We start from the raw sequence: 22,110 nt of genomic DNA, 5'->3' as shown, positions 1-22,110 counted from the left end.
CACGCACACACACAGAAAGGTAGAATGGCTTATAACAGACTTAATGATTTTAGAATATTTCAGCTAATGAAGTAAAATGTTTATTATCATCAACTATCCAGTTTGTTTTTATAGTGTAACGTTTCGCTACTTAAAATCATTGAACGTAGAGAGAGGGACAGAGAGAGGGAGAGAGGCTTAGCCCCCCCCCCCCCCCCCTTCTTCAATAATGGAACTCCGCGGGCGGCTAAGTGGCGCAGTGGGCAAGGCGCTCGCCACTAACGCAGGAGATGCTGGGTTCAAGCACAGCTCTCGGCGTTGCTTCCGGCTTGGCTGTTCGTTCATACTAATACAATTGGCAGTATTAGGGGGTGGGAAAGCCGGTGGGTGGGGATCGTACGTTGTGGACAGCGACTCCTACAGGTCGGTTGGTGCGCCTGTACAGCAGAATCAGGAAGTATTGGGGGCAGCGTGAGCCTCCCACGAGTTACTCCCCGCCACTGAGAGATCGCGCTGTTCAGGTGAAAAGATGCGACGGCTGCCTCCTCGTGTACCGGAGGGGACACGTGATGCAAGGCTTCGTCCACATTGCAGCCGACCAGTGGGGGAGAAAATGAAGATGAAAATGGGGAGAAAAAGTAGATACAAAAAAAATAATAATGGAACTCCGCTGTTTTCTCTGCCTCCTGAGCAGGGTTAGCTTAACGTTAGCAGGAATGGCGAGGATGCAAAGCATGTTGGATGCATTGGACCCATTGTGGGGGGAAAAAGCAGGGACTTAGTTTGGGTCGCAAAATGCGACCAAATAGGCGCACTCTGGAGCCCTGCTGTAACGTCTTCACACACAGGCATTTCACATGCTGTTGTTGTTGGGCGTATAGCCACCCCGCTCACCTGACTCTGTCAGATGGTTTGTTTTCACATCTCACGTGATGATCTTGCGTGAATCCAGCTGCCGGAGCTGCGCTTGGGCGTAATGAGACTTGCCACAGGATTTTCAAAATTAGAGTATCGATATGAACCGATATTTTTACGCTGCATCGTTCCTATTGGATCATTGATAATTGGATCGATATATCGATCTGGATCGATGTATTGTCCAACCCCTAATATTCGGAGAGTCTCTTGCTTTGCACACTGCAATCTTTCTACAGCTTGATTCTGCATCCTTTGCCGTGTCCAGCCTTCCATCATCACAAATAAGTAGCCTACTTGAGAAACGCTGTATAGACCTGGTGAATCATGTGATGGTTCGCCGGTTCATGTCGTCTCAATTACATGGAGCTTCTCAAGGTAGCTGGATTTATACGGTTCCATTCATGCAATTGGTCTGACATTTGACGGGAGCAGATTAAGAAGAAATTAAGGGGCACAAGACGAATGGCGGCATATGCACAAGGAACTACATTTTAAACAAGACGGGATACACTATTGGAATTACAAACTTGTGATTACCTGACTGATTGTTTTTCAATGGCATAGTTTTCGAGCTTTGGATATAAGTGTTCATAGCGATCATTGAAAACAAAGATGGCAGTGAATGGTGTGATATCGAACGAGATGAAGATGCCGACATCATAGTAGTTGTGCTATTTTGATTGGTCGAAGCCAGGCTTATGGGTATTGTAGTGGGTGTTATGGAAACAAGTAAACATTACGATATAAAATGCATTTTCACAAAAATTATATGAAAACATTTGCTTTTATTGGTTAAATAAACAAATAGTGAAATCTAAATCAAAACAAATCAAATTTATTTGTAAGGCCCGACAACACACGTTAATGTCCCCATGGGCCGGACACGTCTTCTTTAAACAAGTCAAGAAGAAACATTAACAATAAGTCAAGAACAAAACAAGAACACCATAAGGTCCAACAAATTTAAAATAAGTGCAAATAAATGAATGCAATGTGAACACTCCCAGACATACCCCACACGAAGGTAAGGAAAAACTCACTAAAACCTAACAATAGGGAAAAATGCACCACAGGCAGTGTGGAGGAGAGAAACCTTAGAAGGGCCATTCAAGGGGGGATCTCCCTTCTTAGATGTCAGTGATAGTAGTGTTGCAGACTGACAGTTGGTAAGCATGCACTCATGTGTGTAGTGAAACACAGATGAGTGCATGCAATAGCAACTGAACATTTTGAAAGATTAAAGATAGAGCTGATAGCGGATCTATTTGAGGCACAGGGGCGGCGCAAAGAGGGTCGCGTCCTCCCCGTCTTAATCACGGGACGTTCAACACTCCGGTCATCGCTCCGAGACAGCCGGAGACAGGGAGATAGGGGGCGGCGCAGAGAGGGTCGCAACCTCCCCGACATCATCGCGGGACGTCCAGCACTCCGGTCACCACTACGAGACCGCCGGAGACAGGAGGGCACGCAGAGAGGGTCGCATCCTCCCGGTCTTCATCACGGGACGTCCGACACTCCGGTCAACACTCCGGGACAGCAACTCACAGGGAGACAGAGAGATGTGGTTGGGACAGGGGTTAGAGAGTTCCCATGTTTGTAGTGCTGCAGAAAAGCAGACATGGGAGAAAATAGACATCCTAACTAAACTAGACCGATTAATCTAAAGGTCAGTCCCCGACCAGGTGAGATCAGGGTAGGTTGAAGGAGAGAGAGAAAAGACTCATATGACTCATTAAGCAGGCCACCGAGACACACTCATGTTCCACAGGTAGGGAGCGCGGTAGACAAAGGCTCAGTGGCCGGCGGATTTCTTTTTAATATCGAGAAGGTGAGAGCAGCCTCTGTGTTGCATAGCCTGCCCTGTCTGTCTGGCCTCGAGCAGACTCTGAATAACCAATGACTGAGATAACTTTAACCAACGAGACATGTTGGTCACTTTATCAAGTTAACTAGCGACCCAACTAACTAACCACTGGGTTTGTTTGCTTACTAACCGGGTTGATCGTGATCAGCTAACGCGTGACTGACTCGGGCCTAACGTTAACGTTGAACTGTGTGTTGTAACGTTAGCCGAGGTTAGCAGAGCAAAACAGTTTCTCAAGTCTGGCCTGGAAAATACAGCAGATTTTTTTTATAAACTGTTAGCTGTGACCTGTGATATCATGCACATACTATTTGACAACTCTGTTCAATCAAAATTAGAACATGATCGACGCTCAACCAGAATCTGTAATGTCACCAAGAGATACACTTTTTAGCAGCAATATTGAATGGGAGATTTAAAAGTCGTCCCACCCCCCATCAAAGAAGCTTGATTTCATTGTCTGGTCAGAAACATTAAACATTACTTATGCCCAGAAAGTCTTCATGGATGATGTAATAGTGTTGTCCTCCTATTAGTCAGAAGAGCATCTTCAGAAAGTCAAGTGTAACCTGATGACATCACATTATTAACTAGAGTTTTGAATTGATTGTTTCTTGAGACTATTCATGTGCACACAAATGTATATTAAACTATCATAGGAATAATGTATCTGTTTTAGGGTGGATTTTACACAGAAACCCTGAACTAACCTAAGCCAGCTAACGTGTGGTATTGGCTATTATAGGCTGATGACAAGTGAAAATAGGGTTTTGTTACTGGAAGAATTCTCCCAATATTCAAAATGTGTAACATCTCTGAATATTTGACACGTAAGATGTAATGGAGAAAATGGATTATGTCACAATCAGAATGGTCTAGGGTTATTATAATGTTCAGTAAAAGTAATGGATTATTATGTATCTGCCAATTGCTATTCCAACTGATTTTGGTCATTTAAGTCTTTTTCTGTTTTCACTCAGAACAAGATCAATATTAACACGCAGTAGTGTGTGTGCTACACACAATTAAAATGTACCTGACTGAAGCAGGGTTTCCGTTAGAAAAAATTGTTGCCGGTCTCCGTGACCTGCAAGATTTCAATCTACCGGACAAATGAGATTAATTCCGGTCATAGTTTATTGAGCTTTAAAACAATTGATAAGCAGGCTATATAAAGAATGTCATCCTCAAGGCATGTCGATTTATAATATTATTACTTAAAACTAGGCGTATACAGTCATTAATTAATATATTCCAAATAAAATAAGTCCCTCGATACTCCGTGCTGCTGCTGACTTGAAATAAAATAGACCGCGTATGTGGGCAGTCGGTCCGACACTAAACAGCAGTCTGTTATAATCACATTTTTATGAGCTAACGAATTCCGTTATATTGGACATTTGTATTAATTATATCAAGCGAAGAACTGAGAAAGCAGAGAGACGGCAACATTATCGTGGTTTGCGTGACGACTCTCTCCACCTCGCAACGACTTATTTGCAAAGAGTATGGCGCTGCAGAGAAGCTGATTTAGCTGTTATTGGCTCTTTTCTGGGAACCGCACAGCAGCGCCCCCCACCCAACATTGGCTGAAAATGGCTGAATTGGAGTACTGCTGGAATACTGCATTGGGCTGCTGGTGCTATGGCTCTGCAGCTTCACAAAAGTTTGCACACCCAGCACTAAGCTCTCGCTCGCTGACAACGTCGTTGTCATTATTAGAAGCAACGAGGAAACAAATGTAATGATCGTTTCGTTCATCGCATAGGCTATTTAATTTTAGCCTATTTTAATACAATTCAAATAATCAAATTGTGCTTAGACTCAGGGAATTATTTTCACCGGACATTAAGACCGGAGAGATGAAATATGTCGGACTTCAACAGATTTTGCCGGTCAAATACCGGTAATTACCGGCTAACGGAAACGCTGGACTGAAGTCTGATTACTTATGTGCCCCATGTGCCAGGCACGAAATCCACGAATACAAAGCAAGCTAGCTGATTTGAAAAAGCTTTAATCTGTTGTTGTCAAGCTCTGTGATGTCATAGTCCCTCCCTTTTTGGTGGGATGAAGGTTATAGTCTAGCATTGCCAGCAGATCTGAACCAGAATTTAAACCTCATTTGCGTATTAACTAATGTTAATAAAAAAAAATGGTGGTATCAGCAAAAATCCATGGCAAAACTCTTACAGTAAGGCTTATAGCAGCGTTGCTCAAACTTGTATAAACTTACAGTAAGGCTTATAGCAGCGTTGCTCAAACTTGTATAAACTAACTAAACTAGACCGATTAATCTAAAGGTCAGTCCCCGACCAGGTGAGATCAGGGTAGGTTGAAGGAGAGAGAGAAAAGACTCATATGACTCATTAAGCAGGCCACCGAGACACACTCATGTTCCACAGGTAGGGAGCGCGGTAGACAAAGGCTCAGTGGCCGGCGGATTTCTTTTTAACCCTAGGAATCGATAGAAGCCCCGCATTTTGTGAGCGCAGAGCACGAGCGGGCGAGTATCGGGAGATGAGATCAGATAGATAGAGCCGAGCGGTGCAAGCCCATTAAAAATTTTGTAGGTGAGGAGTAGCACTTTAAAGTCAGATCGGGCTTGAATAGGAAGCCAGTGTAGGGTGGACAAAACTGGTGTGATGTGATCAAATTTTCTAGTTCTAGTTAGTATCCGTGCAGCCGCATTTTGCACGAGTTGAAGATTTTTTTATGCTTGAATTAGGTAGGCCTGAAAAAAGTGCATTACAGTAGTCCAGACGTGATGAGACAAAAGCATGAATCAGGGTTTCAGTATCAGCCAGAGTTCAAATGGGGCGAATTTTTGCGATATTACGAAGATAGAAGAAGGAATCTATCCCTCCATCAAAGATTATGAACCCACACAATACTGTTTGGCTGTAATACTTAATAGTTTTATCTTCGCTGGGTGGCTACAATGAGGGAAAACGATTGTTGAACCTTACACTCCCCAGGTATATAGGCTTGAGGTTTATTTGACTTACAATAGTAGCTCTGAATGGTCCCTGACCCAGAGTAACCTAACTTGGCCTGTTTCGAATGCCTTTTAGAAAGTCTTGTTTCCAGTTCTTTCATATAAAAATACTGCTTCAGAATAAAAACACAAACCTCACCATTTTCTTGCTCTCTAATATCAAAGTAAAGAAAAAAAACACCCAGCACGAGGTAACAAAACTAGTTTGACATCGCTCATGGAGGAAACGAAAGAAGGAATCTCAATTGTATTTTTGGAGTCGGCCTGATGTTGTTTCAAACGCAGCCCAGTCAGTCTCCCAGGAAGCGGTGTTGCAAAAACTGGGGCTAAGTTGTTTTTGCTGACCCTGGCTTATTTTCTAACCTTCTGACCTCATAACAACCAATTCTACAGCTGTAGACTGCATTATCATCAGTGTAGCTTCCACAGCGATGCACTAAAGACCAACAGGCTCTTCTGAGAGACGAGACCTGAGCAGTTGTCCTGTTAGTTAGACCCCATGATTGGTTAATAAGTAAAGCATGATCTGCCAGGCTTGGCATTGCAGCGCAGTAGCTTTCAGGGCACTGCTGTTGTTTACGCCAATCCCTCCTTGTTGTCCTTTAATTTCTGCAAATCTGATAGTGTTTTCCGTCCTTGTGGTCATGGGATCTTTTTCTCTTCCTCATCAGCGTGTTCTCTCTTCGCTCGCAGAGCGAACGCTTGTGAATCAACATTTGAGATGCACTGAAGGGAGTTTTCCTGCAGACATTACTAATGTGAAATGGCTGTTTTGAGTTCTTCAGGGAAACCGTTCCGCTTCTGTTGCTGACTGATGATGCATAAGCATTGAGGGAATGTTGAGCATCCTAATCTTTTTCAGCCATTTTGCCAAAAGAAATTAGTCCTTTTTTTTTTATTCTGTCGATACTTCATTTGGATGATCACAGTTCACAAGTAGGTACTGAAAGCCTTGTTATTCGCTAAGGATAGGCCTAATAACTGTGAAAGATTATTTGGATAGACATTTTCAGACGACAACAAACGGGAGACCGAATTGTTTCGCTAATACCACTTAAATTAAATTGAGCCGTTTCTCATTCTTGTGGCACATATCATAGTGTTTATACAGCAGTTTGTTTGTTCTCCTCTGATGGCCTTCTTTAGTGGGGGATTTTGACAAGATCTGGCGAGAGCACTGTGAGGACGAGCAGACACTGAGCGAGTATGCCTTGGCCATGAAGAATCTAGCCGACAACCACTGGACCAAAAACTGCGAGGGAGAGGGACGCATTGAGTGGTGTCGCAGGTATGTGTAACCCGAAGATGGACAGAGACACATTAAATGGTCTCCAATAGTCCCCATGGCAACACACCCTGACACTCGTCGTTTGATTTTTTTTAACACATCACTGTCATTTTAACAGAGGTATGAGTAATATGTTTTCATTCCACTTTCTCAGTGTTTGTCAGGAATATTTCCTGGACGGTGGGATAAAAAGAATGTTGAAGAAGGATGAGAAAAGTGCCAGGATTGCCATGGGTTTGACCGCTGCATCATTAAGTGCCCAACCAAACAGCACCGTCCCTAGGTAAGTCACTGTGCCCTCGCCTAGTCACCTTATTCCCATTTTGGAGCGAGTAGTGCTTCTTCTTGCACTTTTTTCATAGGGATGATCCTATATATTGGTGGGCAATTGAGAAGCACAATCTTTTTTTCAGTTCTTCTTAGCGAAGAACCATATGACTGTTTTAGGTTTTCAGAGGAACAATGTTTCCATACTTTATTATCTAAAAATGGTAAGTTACAGTGTTGTGTTCATTCATAGTTAACTCTTTAATTTCCAGACCCGAGATATCTCGGGTTAACTCGCCATGCGTTGGCTGCCAGACCCGTGATATCTCGGGTTTTGGTCGTTTTTTTCTTTTTTTATTCGCTATTTTTATTCATCCAATGACCTCGGTGTTGCCATAGGAAGAGATTTTGAGATCGCCAAAGTGCAATACCGGCCGCGTCCTGCCAGATGGCAGTGTCGCCCACCCTTTGAAACCTTATATCTAACTCTGTGTTACACTCAAATGTCACCGGGCGCTATATTTAGACGGAGCCGAGTAAGACGCTTCATCCGAGCACTTCCAAACGCATCTGGCACTCTCGATCCATAAGTTGTGCCAAATTATGTCCGGGACCAGACTGACACCAATACTGGAAATTGCGATCAGACAATTGGAATATTCTTTTTGGAATACCACCGACCACAGGTAAGGACTATCTGACATCAATTTCAGCTTGATCCAACAATGTTTTGATACCGATCCAGCTGATCAGCGTTTTTAGTGTTCAATACGAATGCCGTTACTGGCAATCAAAGCATCAGAAACGACCCCCCCCCCCTTTCATGCATTCATGATTAAACATAATACCTATTATATACACTTGATTTGGAAATAGTAGCGTGTCCAGGCAAGAAACGCCAACGCTTATAGTAGGATTCACGTTGCACCCTATTACTCGCTTCCCAGGAATGATCCCTTATCACTCTGAAATTATACTTATATTCACCACAGGATAACGCGTGAACGTATGCATGAAAAAAAATTCTCTTTTTTGCATTTTGGACGGAAGAAAGTCAGTGTCAAAATGACCATAGTATTGTCCCCATAGCTATAATATAAAATATAGATATAGCTCTACAAACAAGGTGATGCACTCCTATCTTTAAAGCATGGCATAGCTACAACGGGACCCGGCTAATGGCTGGCGCTGAATGAGTTAAAGACAGTAGAGTAGGGGTGTAACCGTACGTGTATTCGTCCAGCGAATTTACGGTACAGGCTTGACGCTGCGGTACGTGCAGCCATACGAAGAATACGTCTCATACCACTAGGTGAAACTAGGGTTGCACATTTTACAAATCTATGCTCAATATCTTTACTTTACACTGGCTTACATTGATCTTTAACACTATGTGGACCGTCCACGTATATATACGTGTTTCGATTCCACCCGTTGAGGACCAGAGCCACGACTTAACTCGTGGCGAGTTGTTATTGTTTTATTCCATATTAATAGCGCTATTAACGTCCGCGATCGACTTGCAGGACCTACCCACATATTTGATTTTCGAAACATGCAATACCGGCCAGATCCGCTTAGGGGCGCCATCGCTCCACTGCAGTATCATTGAGGGCGATTGAATATTTTTTTTTGCTGTCTGTGGACGTTTCATATGAGCCTTGCTTCCAAACGAACACCCTCCATCTTTGATCCCGTTACCGATCGCAGATTTCAGCCTGGAATAATGGGATTTATGATTAGCCAATGGACATATCGATCTACCAGATTCCGATGACTAATGACGAAATACTGCCGGCGATCACATGGCCTGACGGTAGGATACTATTCCCCCAAATTACAGCTGGATTGGACATTGTTTTAAAACTCAACGTGATCGATCAGTGAAAATGGTATATTGAACGCACACTGTATTGCTAATCAATAATAGTAATCGGCGTTCCCCGCCGCCCCCATTTCATCCATAGATGCTCTGTAATAGTCCGGATGCTACGCAGTTTGTTTTATTTCATTCGTATATATACAGCAGAAATGGCGTTTGATATAACGTGACTAGCTTTTAGCCTCATATCTAGCTTCCCAGAAAAAAGACGAGGCGAAAACCGCGATAAACCTTATATTCACGCCGCTATAAAATGACAACCAACTGATGGATTTTTATTTTCTTTAAGCCATTATGAAGGCACGGTTTATGCACTCAAGTGACAATGAGAATGGACAGATAGCAATACTATAAAGTATATATATAGTTGTTAGAAAGTACATCGGTTTGTTGACAACCCCTGGTCGTCCAGAACCATATTACACTGCAAACCGTGGTCGCCAATGTGTTAACGTTGCATATTAAGTAGGGCTGTCTTAAATACTTCGAAGCTTCGTTCGATGGCACAAGCTTCGTACATTAAAAAAAAAATCGAAGTTAAAAAAATATATATATATTAATTAAAAAAAAAATTTACTTCGGTGTGTGTGTGTGAATGGGGCCATTGGGTGGGGCCGGGGGACAAATACACTGGAGGAAAGTAACCCAGCTCAGCACAGCCCAAATTATATCATCACTATTGCCTGTTTGAAGGATATCATCCTCAAACACATATACACCACCTACACGCCTATTCTCAGTCCTTGCCCCACAATGGTGGAATGAACTACCCACCTCAGTTAGGACAGCCGAATCCCGTCCAATCTTTCGCCGTCGACTAAAGACTCACTTCTTCAACCATTATCTGAAATAAAATTAAAAAAAATCTAACCCTAACTAACCTTACTGTCATGCACTTGTCCTAATAAACTAACCTACACTGTAACACGCAACACTTTGATGAATATTGTTACTCAGCTGATAGAGTTGTATCCTTCCTGATGACCTGTCGTACAGAACTTGTAAGTCGCTTTGGATAAAAGCATCAGCTAAATGACTAAATGTAAATGCCTTGTAGAATTCCACACATAAGAAAGAAAGATACTGGGATGAATAAACAAAATGGGAAATAAAATGTAGAAATGCATGCAATACATAAATAAATATGAATCTCCATATATGAAATAGAACATTTAGATAAGGTGCTACTGAGATGTTTTGGTGAGTTCTTTGTTTTTTTGTGGAAGTAGCCCTTCTTAAAAATGCATGAACATTCACTGATAATTGGTCTGTAGTGGAGTCTACAAGGTCTACATTGCCGGACCTTGTAGACTGACATAATTCTGTGCATAGTTTAGTCTACACAGGCCATATTTCAAATAATCAAAATCTTACTTCATTCATCTTAAACATTCTTGATTTGGGGGATTGGTAGTTCCCATGAAATCTGAAGTTGTTCAAACGACAACAGCGATCCACCTTGAATTAAATCACACAGCCGTGTTGGCTGCGTCACAGTCACGAAAGGGGCTACTTAATTCATTAATCCAATCCACTTTATTTATAGAGCACATTTAAAAACAACAAAGTTTACCAAAGTGCTGTACAAGTCCCACAACATAAGATAAAAAAAAAAGAAAAAAAGATTATAAAAAATTAAATAAAAAATGAATTAATTTTTTTATTCGAAGCTTCGAATTAAAATCGAAGCTCGGCCCCGAAGCTTCGATTGCCAAAAAAAAATTCGAAGGTCAGCCCTAATATTAAGCTTGTATTGCCAAATTTAGATGATGAATAAAATGTTGAAGCTTGTAAACGCACGCACGATGACAAGCATAGACCAAATTAACAACGTGCACTGACCCTCTGCACTGCAGGCTATTTCTCCCCTCCCTTACTACAGGTGTCTGGTGTCCCTAAAACAAAACTATGAATTAATTATATCATGTTTGTAACACAGCAGGGTCATTACAATTTTACAGTTTTCTTTCTTTTTCTTGTTCGCCCAATAATGGTAACCAATGGAAAGACGCACACACCAAGTTGGTGTGTCACCAACACACACGCTGACTTTCTCCGCGGACTTTCTCAGTCACAGCAGATCGGGAAAAAAGCACTACATACTTTTGGACTGATCATCTGAGCTCCTCTCCAGTTGCTGCTACTGTTGCTGTGTTTAAATCCAAAATATTGATAAATCCTCTGCCATTGTTGTGTAACATGTCATCTGTTCTCTAGTCTTCTTCAGTCTCGGCTTCACATGAAGTTAAATCTTCTCTACAAGTAGGCCTGCCGCGATAATCAATAAATCAATTTATCGCGCGATAATTAAAATTAATGCAATGATTTTGACGGCCGCGATTAATTGCTATTTGCGCGTTTGTTTTAATGAGGCGGAACCAGAACCTCTTCAGTCTCTGTGTGGGGAGGCGGGGCCGCTGGCATTACTACAGAGGTTGGCTGTGATGTTGCAGGCACGAGAGCAAAGCTCGCGTCACATCACAGCGTGGCAATATTCACGATGGCCACTGGCGTACAGCATGAGCGCTCCAGTATAGCTATGTCCGTGAGGGCTTGGAGCAAGCCAGAGTAAAACACAGTTTCAATCAATCAATAACAACATTAACCAGACTCTCGTTGTCTATTCTGCTAACGTTACCTCTCGTGTCTATTCTGCTAACGTTAACATTACCTCTCATTGTGTCTATTCTACAAGCTTTAACGTTAGCACCTAAGCTAACAACAAGCTTTAACGTTACCTAATTTGTGTCGCGTCAATCTGGTCCACAGACACGTTCAAACTTTGAAAAGTTTCAGTCAAGCGACCTGCCCACACAAGCTACTGCATCAAAGTTACTTATGATTAACACTTTGGCTGCCGGAAGACGTTTTTAGGCGTCCTTCCCCGCCATGCTCAAGTTGCCGAAGACACCGTAACTCGTCTTTGATATCAATATTTCAAAAATCTGTGATCGAAATCATATTTTCTTTCCGGAGCCCTGAGATGTACTGGTGAGCTCCCATCAACTGTTTAACGGTTCGAGAGCGCCATCTGGTGGCCGATCAGCAGATCGGCCAAGAGGGAGGGGCTCGCCAAACAGGAAGTACTCATCCTATGTGCTCCGGGCACTCGCGATCGGTAGCCGGACTCCATCTCAACACACTGGATGATCAATCGCTCGCCCTAACTCAATAAACTACGTTATTTGGACGTATATAGTATTATACAACCTGAAAATGGTTCATCTGGATAAACATCCCATAATCGAAAACGTCTACACCACGCTGATCGTCCAACGGCGCGAGGAAGATACGGTAAGATTCAGCGTTATTTTTGAACGTGTTCGATATAAACTGCTCTGATGAACATATGACCCACACTAGATGAATGATATAACGCTGCCCACGGAATTATAAACGATCCCCCGCCCATCCGGTCAACATCAGATGATACGTAGAAACTTCTAGAAGTACGTCCAATTGAAATTTTTTATATCGCGCCGATTGCCATCAAACTGTATTTCATCATCAATATAATGCATTTGGGGCTATAGATCACGTTCTGGAGAAAGCTGCAGAAAGAGATGAAAACATACTTATACATTAGACCATATTTTACTATGAATATGTGAATGAAAAAGTTTAACGTTGCTACACAATGAACAATACATATAGGACTTTGAATGGGCCATAATAATGGCAATTTAGCAATAGAATTTAAAAAGTTATAGCCCTGCAAAGAAGGGGTACTTATCCATAGACAAATAGAGCTGGCAACCTATGGTATATCATGAATTTAGCCTTAGGCAATCAAAGTGTTAACAAAGGCATTCGTTTTGTGGCATTAACGTTATATAGTTACACGTTCAATAACATCAGCATATTTACCCGAACATAGCAAGCATTACTCATTCATATCTCTCACTTCCTTCCTTTGCTCAGAGAGCCCGTACTGAATCGTACCCATTCTGCAATCTGTTAATAAAGTTTTCAATCAGACAAATGTATAGAAAAGCTTTTATTATAACATTCGTTGCAGTAAAATCATTATGCCTCGTTTGGTCATCCTGCGGAGCGCTGGTAGCTCCGGCGGGGAGCTAACTTTATTAGCGCCGGTAGGTTTATTATTGATCTCGCAAGCAGATCAATAGCGGACTTCCCGGAAGTAAAAAACGAATAAGCGATTGCCGATTGGTGGTAAGAACAGCAGAGGCGGGTGCAAGCGGTGTGACGTAATTGGCAGAATCGACTGTCAATCAAAATTGTTCTTTTGCCATCTACCTGCATTGCTTTGGTTGAGAGAGATAGTGCTCATTAAAACTCATAAACAAGTCTTGAGCAAGACAAGTTAGTCTGGTAGGTTATGAAAGTCAGTGAGTATTGTATGACTCAGACTTCAGCAATAATCATGACTCATGAGCATTATAAAATAAAAACACACATGGCATGGTGGAATTAATACCATAAACATATTTCTTGATGTTTCCTTTTTTTAAGTAAGTAAAGAGGCCTATGTTCATATCGGTGAGCACAATTTGTAACACAAAAAGAGAGACGCGTAGCCTATTTATTTATTTAATATTTTATTTATTCATTTTATTATTATTATTTTATTTGTTGCCATGCCTAAAATAATAGTCAAGCATAGGGCTAAAACCTTTTCATAAACAATAATATAATTTTTTGTTATGTTATAATAAAAGCTTTTCTATAAATTTGTCTGATTGATTGATTGAAAACTTTATTAACAGATTGCAGAATGGGTACAATACAGTACAGCTCAGTGGACTGGAGGATGAAGACCAGAAAATGACTTTCGGCTTTTTTACATAAGGGTCCTCCATTTTAAATTCATCAAAACATTTAGAGACATACAAATATACAGTAGTTTCATAAAAAAAATATATATACATATATATATATTTAATTTTTTTGCCACAAATATCGGTATCGGCCGATTGTGTTAGTTGAACAATCGGTATCGGTGGCAAATTTTCATATCGCCGCATCCCTATGGAAAACCGAAAATGCAGAGTCGAGTACGGTAGGTACCATGCAGTGGAAAAGGGTCCGAGAGTCCATTTTATTGTTTTAGGTTGTTTTATTTATTTAGGATATTTAAAATGTCTTCCAATGTTAAATAAAAGTTATTGCACTTTGAAACGGCGTCCTTGCATTATTATGCTATTATCATTATATTAGTGAATAAAAAAAAAAAAAAAATTGAACTTTTATGAAATAAATTTCCCAAAAAAAAAAGTCTCTAACCGGCCGCAATAATATCGCTTATCGCAATAATTTTCTGGGACAATTAATTGCCCAGCAAAATGTGTTATCGTGACAGGCCTATCTACAAGTGAAACTGAAACTAAGTTGTTGCATAAGTTGTTAAGGGGGCAGTAGGCAATTAATTTACTCATTGGATGCCTGAACACAGAATGACAGCAGTATCACTCACTACCACGGCAAGCCTATAGAATATCATTCTATTTAACCCCCCCCCCCCCCCCCACTGCAGCCAACGGTAAAAAGCACAACACGGTCCACACAGATAGCTTTGATCACATGAGAAAGAAATATCAGATCAACGCAAGATTTGATATATAGTGTTCTTACCTGGTCTCTGATGTAATGCAAAAAAAGAATCCAATTATCTGATCGCCATTCCAAATACTGCTCGCGGAGGTCCGTCCCACATTGTCCGGCATTGCATATGAAGGAGGGGGGGGGGTCAGCATCGCAGATGTATCGTTGTAAACGCTAGTCCTGCCGGAGTATTTAAACCCTGCCCGCACGGCTCAGATCGGCCCAGAAATACCGGCAGGAAGGCGTAGGCGGCGGTATTTGCCCTTTTGCTAGCTCAGACCCATTCCAAATGATAACATCAGGCTGGATGGATGAAAAATTTATGGATATAGCTAATAAAAATAACGATTAAAACCCGAGTTTTCTCATGATTGGCGCTGAACGGTTGGTGAGTTAACCCGACTTTTCTCGTGACTGGCGCAGAATCAGTTAATAATAATAATTATAATAATAATTATAAATATTCTTTTCCTGTTGTACCAAAATCATACCGAACCGTGACACCAATACCGAGGTACGTATCGAACCGTGGCTTCTGTGTACGTTACACCCCTACAGTAGAGGTTGAGTACTTTCTTGTGATGTATCGCATAAGCACTCCAAGTGATTTGGATTGACTTTACAACTGCAAATAATAAAAAATAATTGACATTTTTGTGACTTCTTTTTACTGGGAGTTTAATATGAAGTGCCAAGTGAACACTAACAAGCACTTTTGTTTAAACTAGGGATGCTCGGTATTGGCTTTTTTACCTATACCGATATTGTCCAACTCTTCATTTCCGATACCGATATCAACCGATACCGATATATGCAGGGTTTCCCCCGCCAAAAAACTGAATAATTTCAGGTAATTAACATTACATATGTCTTGTTGTGGAATTAACATAACATTATGCATACTTTTGACAATAAATAAAATCAGAATTTGTTCTTACTTGCTTGCCTGGGTAAATAAAGGTTATAGAAATGTAAAAAAAAAAAAGAGAAAAATTTGAGAACCAATACCGATATTTTCCGATATCACATTGTAATGCCAATATCGGACATCCCTATTTTAAACAACTATTTAATTTCAGTTAATCTCTCCTTTTAACTTGCATGTTTAGGACCTTCATTTATTACAGGGAGTGTAGCAACCTCCATCTGAGGATAGGCATGTCTGGGGAGAAAAAAAGCCTAACCCAATTTACCCATCTCAAACCACTTGCATTTCTTCCACAGATCCCATTGGGCTAATTTTATGACTCCACTTTATAATCTGTCACTTTCTGTTACAGTTCAATATCTCGGCTGGGGAAAATGCGCCTTCTTGATGTTGGAAGCTGTTTCAACCCTTTCCTGAAGTTCGACGAGTTCCTTACAGTCGGTATCGACATAGTGCCTGCGGTTGAGGTTTGTGATGCTTTTCTTGCATTTGAGAAACCTGTTTTACTGACGTCAACTGTTGTTACAATAAAGAGCAAGGGCTTTCCCTCACTGGTACCTCATGGAGTTGGCGTTATAAAGAGCAAGGGCCTTTCCTGACTGGTACCTCATGGAGTTGGTACCAGTCAAACCTTCTTTGCAATGTCATCTTCCTCTAATAATAGATCGGGTCTTGGTGATTCCCCTACTTTTTACAGCTTGTTCTTAGCCCAAATCATGATAGAATTAGACGACCCGCAAATGTCCACTTTTAGCCCATATCGCTCCTCCTATTTTAATAGGAATGTGTGAAGGAAAGGGCGATGCGGCTCACAGCAACGGTGCTTGTTATCAGAGAGAGATAACAAGTGGGGGAGGTTATTGGGGAAAGTGAGAGAGAAAGTGTTTAATAGCCTCCCTCTGTGGTGGGGGAGGGGGTCTGTGTTGACCAGGCTCTTAACACCTTCAATGCACACAAAATAATTCCAAATGATAGGCGATGCTCTTTTTGAAAGTATCAATACCTCGTCTTGCGAACTGCTTTCAGTTATTTTAATTTCTTCTCCAATGTTGTTCGGGGTTACCTACGTGACCAAGAGGACGCGGTCAGACAATGTAGCTGAGGAATGAGGAGGGTTTCACTTGATTATAGGAGTACAGGCATTCTGAATTGTGGAGGCTAAAATCGTTACCACAATTAATTGTACAGCCCTACTGTGTAGTCCCTACTGGGCCCCAGCCAATAGAAAAAGTGTGTAGGGAATAAATTAACTAATTTTAATTAGTTAACATTGTGTTAAAAGTAAGAGTTGGTTTAAAAACTATGGCATGGCTTAGGAGTTAGTTGAAAAGTCAGTTGTGTTGAACATGTTTTGTTTTAATTGGGATAAATGTCTAGCTTTATTTGTATTTATTTAGGTCTATTTACTATACATGTCAATATTAGTATTATAATAGTTTATATTAGGGGTGGGCGGTATGGCCTAAAATGTATATCACGTATATTAAAATGTTTGAACGGTAACGGTATATCATGGTACAGTATATTTGTTTTTCATGTCATTAACCATGTGAAATCCTGTTAGCCATGTTTTTTTTTTTACCTTTTACTTAACGTGGTTCCAAGTGGTCTGCCGCACACACAATCTGCCCATTTCACATTCTAATTATTATATACATTATCTAATTAGTAAATACAGCCCACCTCCATGATGACTGTACTGTATTTAAGCATTACATCACGCGCAGGAGGGGTTTGTGAACAATAAACCATGCCTAGGGGTGGTCGTTAGGCCCGAGGCGCAGCCGACTGCAAGTGGTGTAAAGCTTTTATACAACTGCCACATTCATCCAACCTTATTTCTATACAATAAACACACATTAATCGAAGATTTATTGAAAACCATCCGCCAGAAAAAGTAGTTCCCACAACTACAAAAAAGACAATTTGCCTCCATGTGGAAGCAGATCGGAAGTGCATCCAACCAACTAACACATCCAACTGTGTATTATTGGAATGATTGAGAGAAGTTGCCTCATGTGGAAGCAGCTTGAAGTGCATCCAACCAACTAACACATCCAACTGTGTATTATTGGAATGATTGATTGAAAATTGTATTACCAGATGCAGAATGGGTACAATACAGTACGGCTCAATACACACAATTGTTAAGGGAATGCAGACCTACTTTCCATAGAACTTCATTCTTAGATGCTTCTATAGAAAGTAGGTAAAACAAATTAAAACGTTTTCTTTGCCCTATAGGAAAAAAATGTTTTCTTCGCCCTATTTTTTTATTTATTTTTTTAAACCTACTGTAGAGGGCCTAAACTTAACCAGTTGGAAACCAAGCGTACAGTAATAAAATTAGCAATCAATCAACTCAATAGGCCATGCTCACTTAGAACAGCGCAGCACCCAGCTCTCTCTCAGTCTGACCCGCGTTGCAGACAGGAGTGTGTGTGTGTGTGTGTGGGGGGGGGGGGGGGGTGTGGCGGTGGGTGGAGTGTGGCGGTGGGTGGAGACTAGAGCTAGCGCTGACAGTCAGAGAGAAGGAAAAAGAAATTGAAAAAAAAATGCAAATCAATCAATCAAATCGCGATTTTTCTTTTGTTCTAGAATGACTCAAGACTCATCAATTACATCATCCAACATTGTTTAAAGGACTAACACATTCGCAGTGACAGAATCGCTTCATATTTAGTCGTTATGGCGCTATCAACATATCCATTTGTTGTCCGCGATCTTGTTTTCTCCCGGAGTGAGCCGGCGGAGTGATATGTGATTCGGTTGTGGGCGGGTCCTGAGCCCAGGACCGTGGATTGTTGCCAATAAAGACGTGTAAATGGACTGTTTCAGCCAATCAGAATTAGGGATGCCCCGATCGATCGGCCACCGATCGTTATCGGCCGATACTCAGTATAAATATGCAATCTGTGAATTCCGATAATTAGTCATATTCGCCGATAGCGGAAACCGATCAAGCGAAGCTCTCACTCGCTGTCTGTCTCAGACACACACGACCTGCAAACTGCCGCTGCTCCTCCTCCCTAGCCCCGCCCGCCCCCGTGTAGAGTTTGTAAACAAAGAGGTACGGCTCCTCTGCTCGAGTCTGTAGTGCACTGCATTCGACCTGCGCTAACGTTAGCTACCTAGCTATCGTTACTGTTTAAACAAAATTACCCAGTCAACTATTCACGTTTAGTAGGCATTGTCTAACGGTATTTAGCCGGCTAGCTACCGATAGCTCCTGATATCAACAAATGATCCAGAAAGTCTAGTAGTTCATGTTCATACCTCAGTTAGCTTGCGTTAGCTGACGTTCGTTTACTGTTCAAAACGAAATGTCCCATTGAACTAAAGTTCTGTCTTAACGTCATCTAGCCGGCTAGCAGTAGCTACAGATAGCTCTTGATATCAATGTCTTATAACATTGATTTAATGCGTATTCGAGCTGAGGGCTTGCTGAATGTGAAATGACCAAAGCACTTAACGTTACCAATGGGGTCCCGCTGCAGCGCCGGAGAATCCTTTTTGGAGCTGGGCTACTAGAGTACACACAGACAGTGGAGCTGTTTGCAGATAGTGAGCATTTTGACTTGTTGCGTGGTGGCGATGTCTCGCAGTCGCAGATAATACAAGTACAAGTCTAATTATATAATATATATATTTTATAAAAAATAAAAATAAAAAAAAACGTTTTATATAAAATAATTTTTAATTTTTTTTAATCAAAAACAATCGGTATCGGATCGGTATCGGCCGATATGGCTCACGACGATCGTTGATCGGTATCGGTGGCAAAAAACGTGATAGGGGCATCCCTAATCAGAATCGAGAAATTTGCATGCCGTTGTATAATTACTCATCATTAGTAGCAACACTTGTAAAACTGACTGGAACTCATGTCCACAGTACAGACTCCAGGCGGAGACAGAGATTGTGAAAATGATGACTCAGACGAAACAAACACCATGTGCAGCGCACAGATATTGAAAATATTGTTTCATATTTACACTGTATGCCCACAGCGATGGGTCTTTATATTTCAGTACTGATTTCACCATACAGCATAAACACCCACTAGCTGGGATTACAGTGATATGCTTGTCGTCAATTATCCTTATCAGGGATGTGATTTCTCCGGTTTCAAACGGAATTCTAAAATGTGACTCGCGTGAATCATGCAGAAAAGCAACTATGGTCATGGTCAATATTGAGCCGCGGAGCCGGCTTTTTAGAAAGCAGCCAAATGCAACCAACCAGAAGGCGAGGCTGTTCCGAAGCTTACAGCGCTTTCACCCGCCTCTGCTGTGCTCAGCACCAATGGGAAGCAGTTATTTGCGAATTTGTGAATGCCACAACTAATGCCTTTGTTTGTTAATCAGAACGTTATTTACGCGACAACCAGTTTGTGTGTGCGTGTGCGTGCTTGCGCCGCTCGCTTTCCATCACTGTAGTGTCTGCTGTCTTCATAACCATACTGTGTGTCTGTGTACTAGTACTTTCTAAAAATTGTCCTGTGTAACCTGAGGTAAGTTAGGCTAACTAACATCTCGAATAGCTAACTAGCTAACGTTACAACAAAACCAACAACCGGGAGACGTCTGGGAGATCATGGGCATGAAAAACGGGACTGTTTGTCGGGGACGTGAATGAGCTATGATGATATCGATAACCAGGGTGAACACTATGCATACACCGCTGCGGGATAGTTACATCTAGCTGGGTCACGTTAGCTTGATACACATAGCCACCTAGCGGTTTTGAGAATACACTGCTAGCCAGTCTACTTGACTACAGTGTACCATCCAATACTTTTTAACGTGTAACGTTACGTTATATTATAATTGGCTATGCGGATTCGCTGGATTTGGTTTTCGCTTTTTTTAATGGTTCGGGATTCGGCCGAATCCTTCACAAATATTGGACCGAATGTAACGTTATTTAATTACAGTGTCAAAAAATAACCATTTAGCTATGATTAATAATTGTGTCACTCATAGCTTTCAGCATCTTATCACCTTGTATTTATTCTTTATACTCACCCTTCATCTTAAAGCTTAGAATAACAGCTATTTTTATCTCGATTAGTATTTTAAATCAAGTGAATTGAGAAACATGTTTAACTTTAAAGTGTTTAATAGTAATCATTGGAATTTAATTTAATACTAAAACTTGAATTTTAATTTTTTTCCCCATCATAGCATAACTAATGAACCATGGTCAAAGTACCATTTAATAGCCCTGAAGTCAAGACCATTGATGGGGGGGGGGGGGGTGAAGAATTTCTTCAAATGGAGCTGGCTACAAGAGACAGTCGATGTATAAGCCGGAAACACATTAACACTGGAATGTTTTAGTAAAACTTACCAACCAGGCAAGGTTACTTGCAACCTGTGCAATGACACCATAAACTATGGCTCAAGTGGGAAGAAGGCACTCCAAATGCATGTTAAACACTCAAAATACCTGAAAGCATACAAGATCCACCACAAAATATGATAATTGAAATAACACCAGCAGACAATGAGAGAGATACCTGGAGGTTAGAGAGAGAGATACCTGGAGGTTAGAGAGAGAGATACCTGGAGGTGAGAGAGATACCTGGAGGTTAGAGAGAGAAGGGGATATCTGGAGGTTAGAGAGGGAGAGATACCTGGAGGTTAGAGAGAGATACCTGGAGGATAGAGAGAGAGAGATACCTGGAGGTTAGAGAGAGAGAGAGACCTGGAGGTGAGAGAGATACCTGGAGGTTAGAGAGAGAGAAGGGGATATCTGGAGGTTAGAGAGAGAGAGAGATACCTGGAGGTTAGAGAGAGAGAGAGAGAGACCTGGAGGTGAGAGAGATACCTGGAGGTTAGAGAGAGAGAAGGGGATATCTGGAGGTTAGAGAGAGAGAGAGAGAGAGATACCTGGAGGTTAGAGAGAGAGAAGGGGATATCTGGAGGTTAGAGAGAGAGAGAGAGATACCTGGAGGTGAGAGAGAGATACCTGGAGGTTAGAGAGAGAGAAGGGGATATCTGGAGGTTGGAGAGAGAGATACCTGGAGGTTAGAGAGAGAGAGATATTTTATTCATTTTCTTTGTCCCTTTCCAACCCCTCTCCCACCTTCCTCTTCCCTGTGAACAGTTCAGTTCTCTGTTTATTTCATACAAATACAATGTGTTCATTCATTCAAATGGAGTGTTTATTTCAAGAAAAATAATGGTTTCGAAAATATTCAGGTTTTTTTCTTAACACATTGTCCGCCATGCATTGTACCCATCCTTGGGCCCAGTCTGCCAGTGCTGTAACCCTATGGAGATGTTTACCTTCTTTGCAGGGCTATAACTTTTTAAATATTATAGCTATATTGACATTACTATGGCCCATTCAACATCGGGTATCTATCGTTCCGGATGTGGGAACGTTATATTTTTTCATTCATACATTGTCGTGT

At 41.4% G+C, this 22,110-nt stretch overlaps 1 protein-coding gene across 1 annotated transcript in view; it reads left to right on the top strand.

Moving 5' to 3' along the window:
* The window catches only part of samtor (S-adenosylmethionine sensor upstream of mTORC1), a 29,869-nt gene that overhangs the window by 2,837 nt on the left and 4,922 nt on the right, over window positions 1-22,110 (top strand). Inside the window, exons 2-4 of the mRNA XM_084334909.1 lie at window positions 6,906-7,047; window positions 7,202-7,330; window positions 16,042-16,156. Of these exons, the coding sequence (XP_084191035.1) occupies window positions 6,906-7,047; window positions 7,202-7,330; window positions 16,042-16,156 (386 nt within the window). The remainder of the gene's footprint in view (window positions 1-6,905; window positions 7,048-7,201; window positions 7,331-16,041; window positions 16,157-22,110) is intronic.

Source organism: Notolepis coatsorum, assembly GCF_963971535.1.
Source record: "Notolepis coatsorum genome assembly, chromosome: 18".
Classification (NCBI taxonomy): domain Eukaryota; kingdom Metazoa; phylum Chordata; class Actinopteri; order Aulopiformes; family Paralepididae; genus Notolepis; species Notolepis coatsorum.
This window is presented reverse-complemented; position numbering and strand designations above follow the sequence as displayed.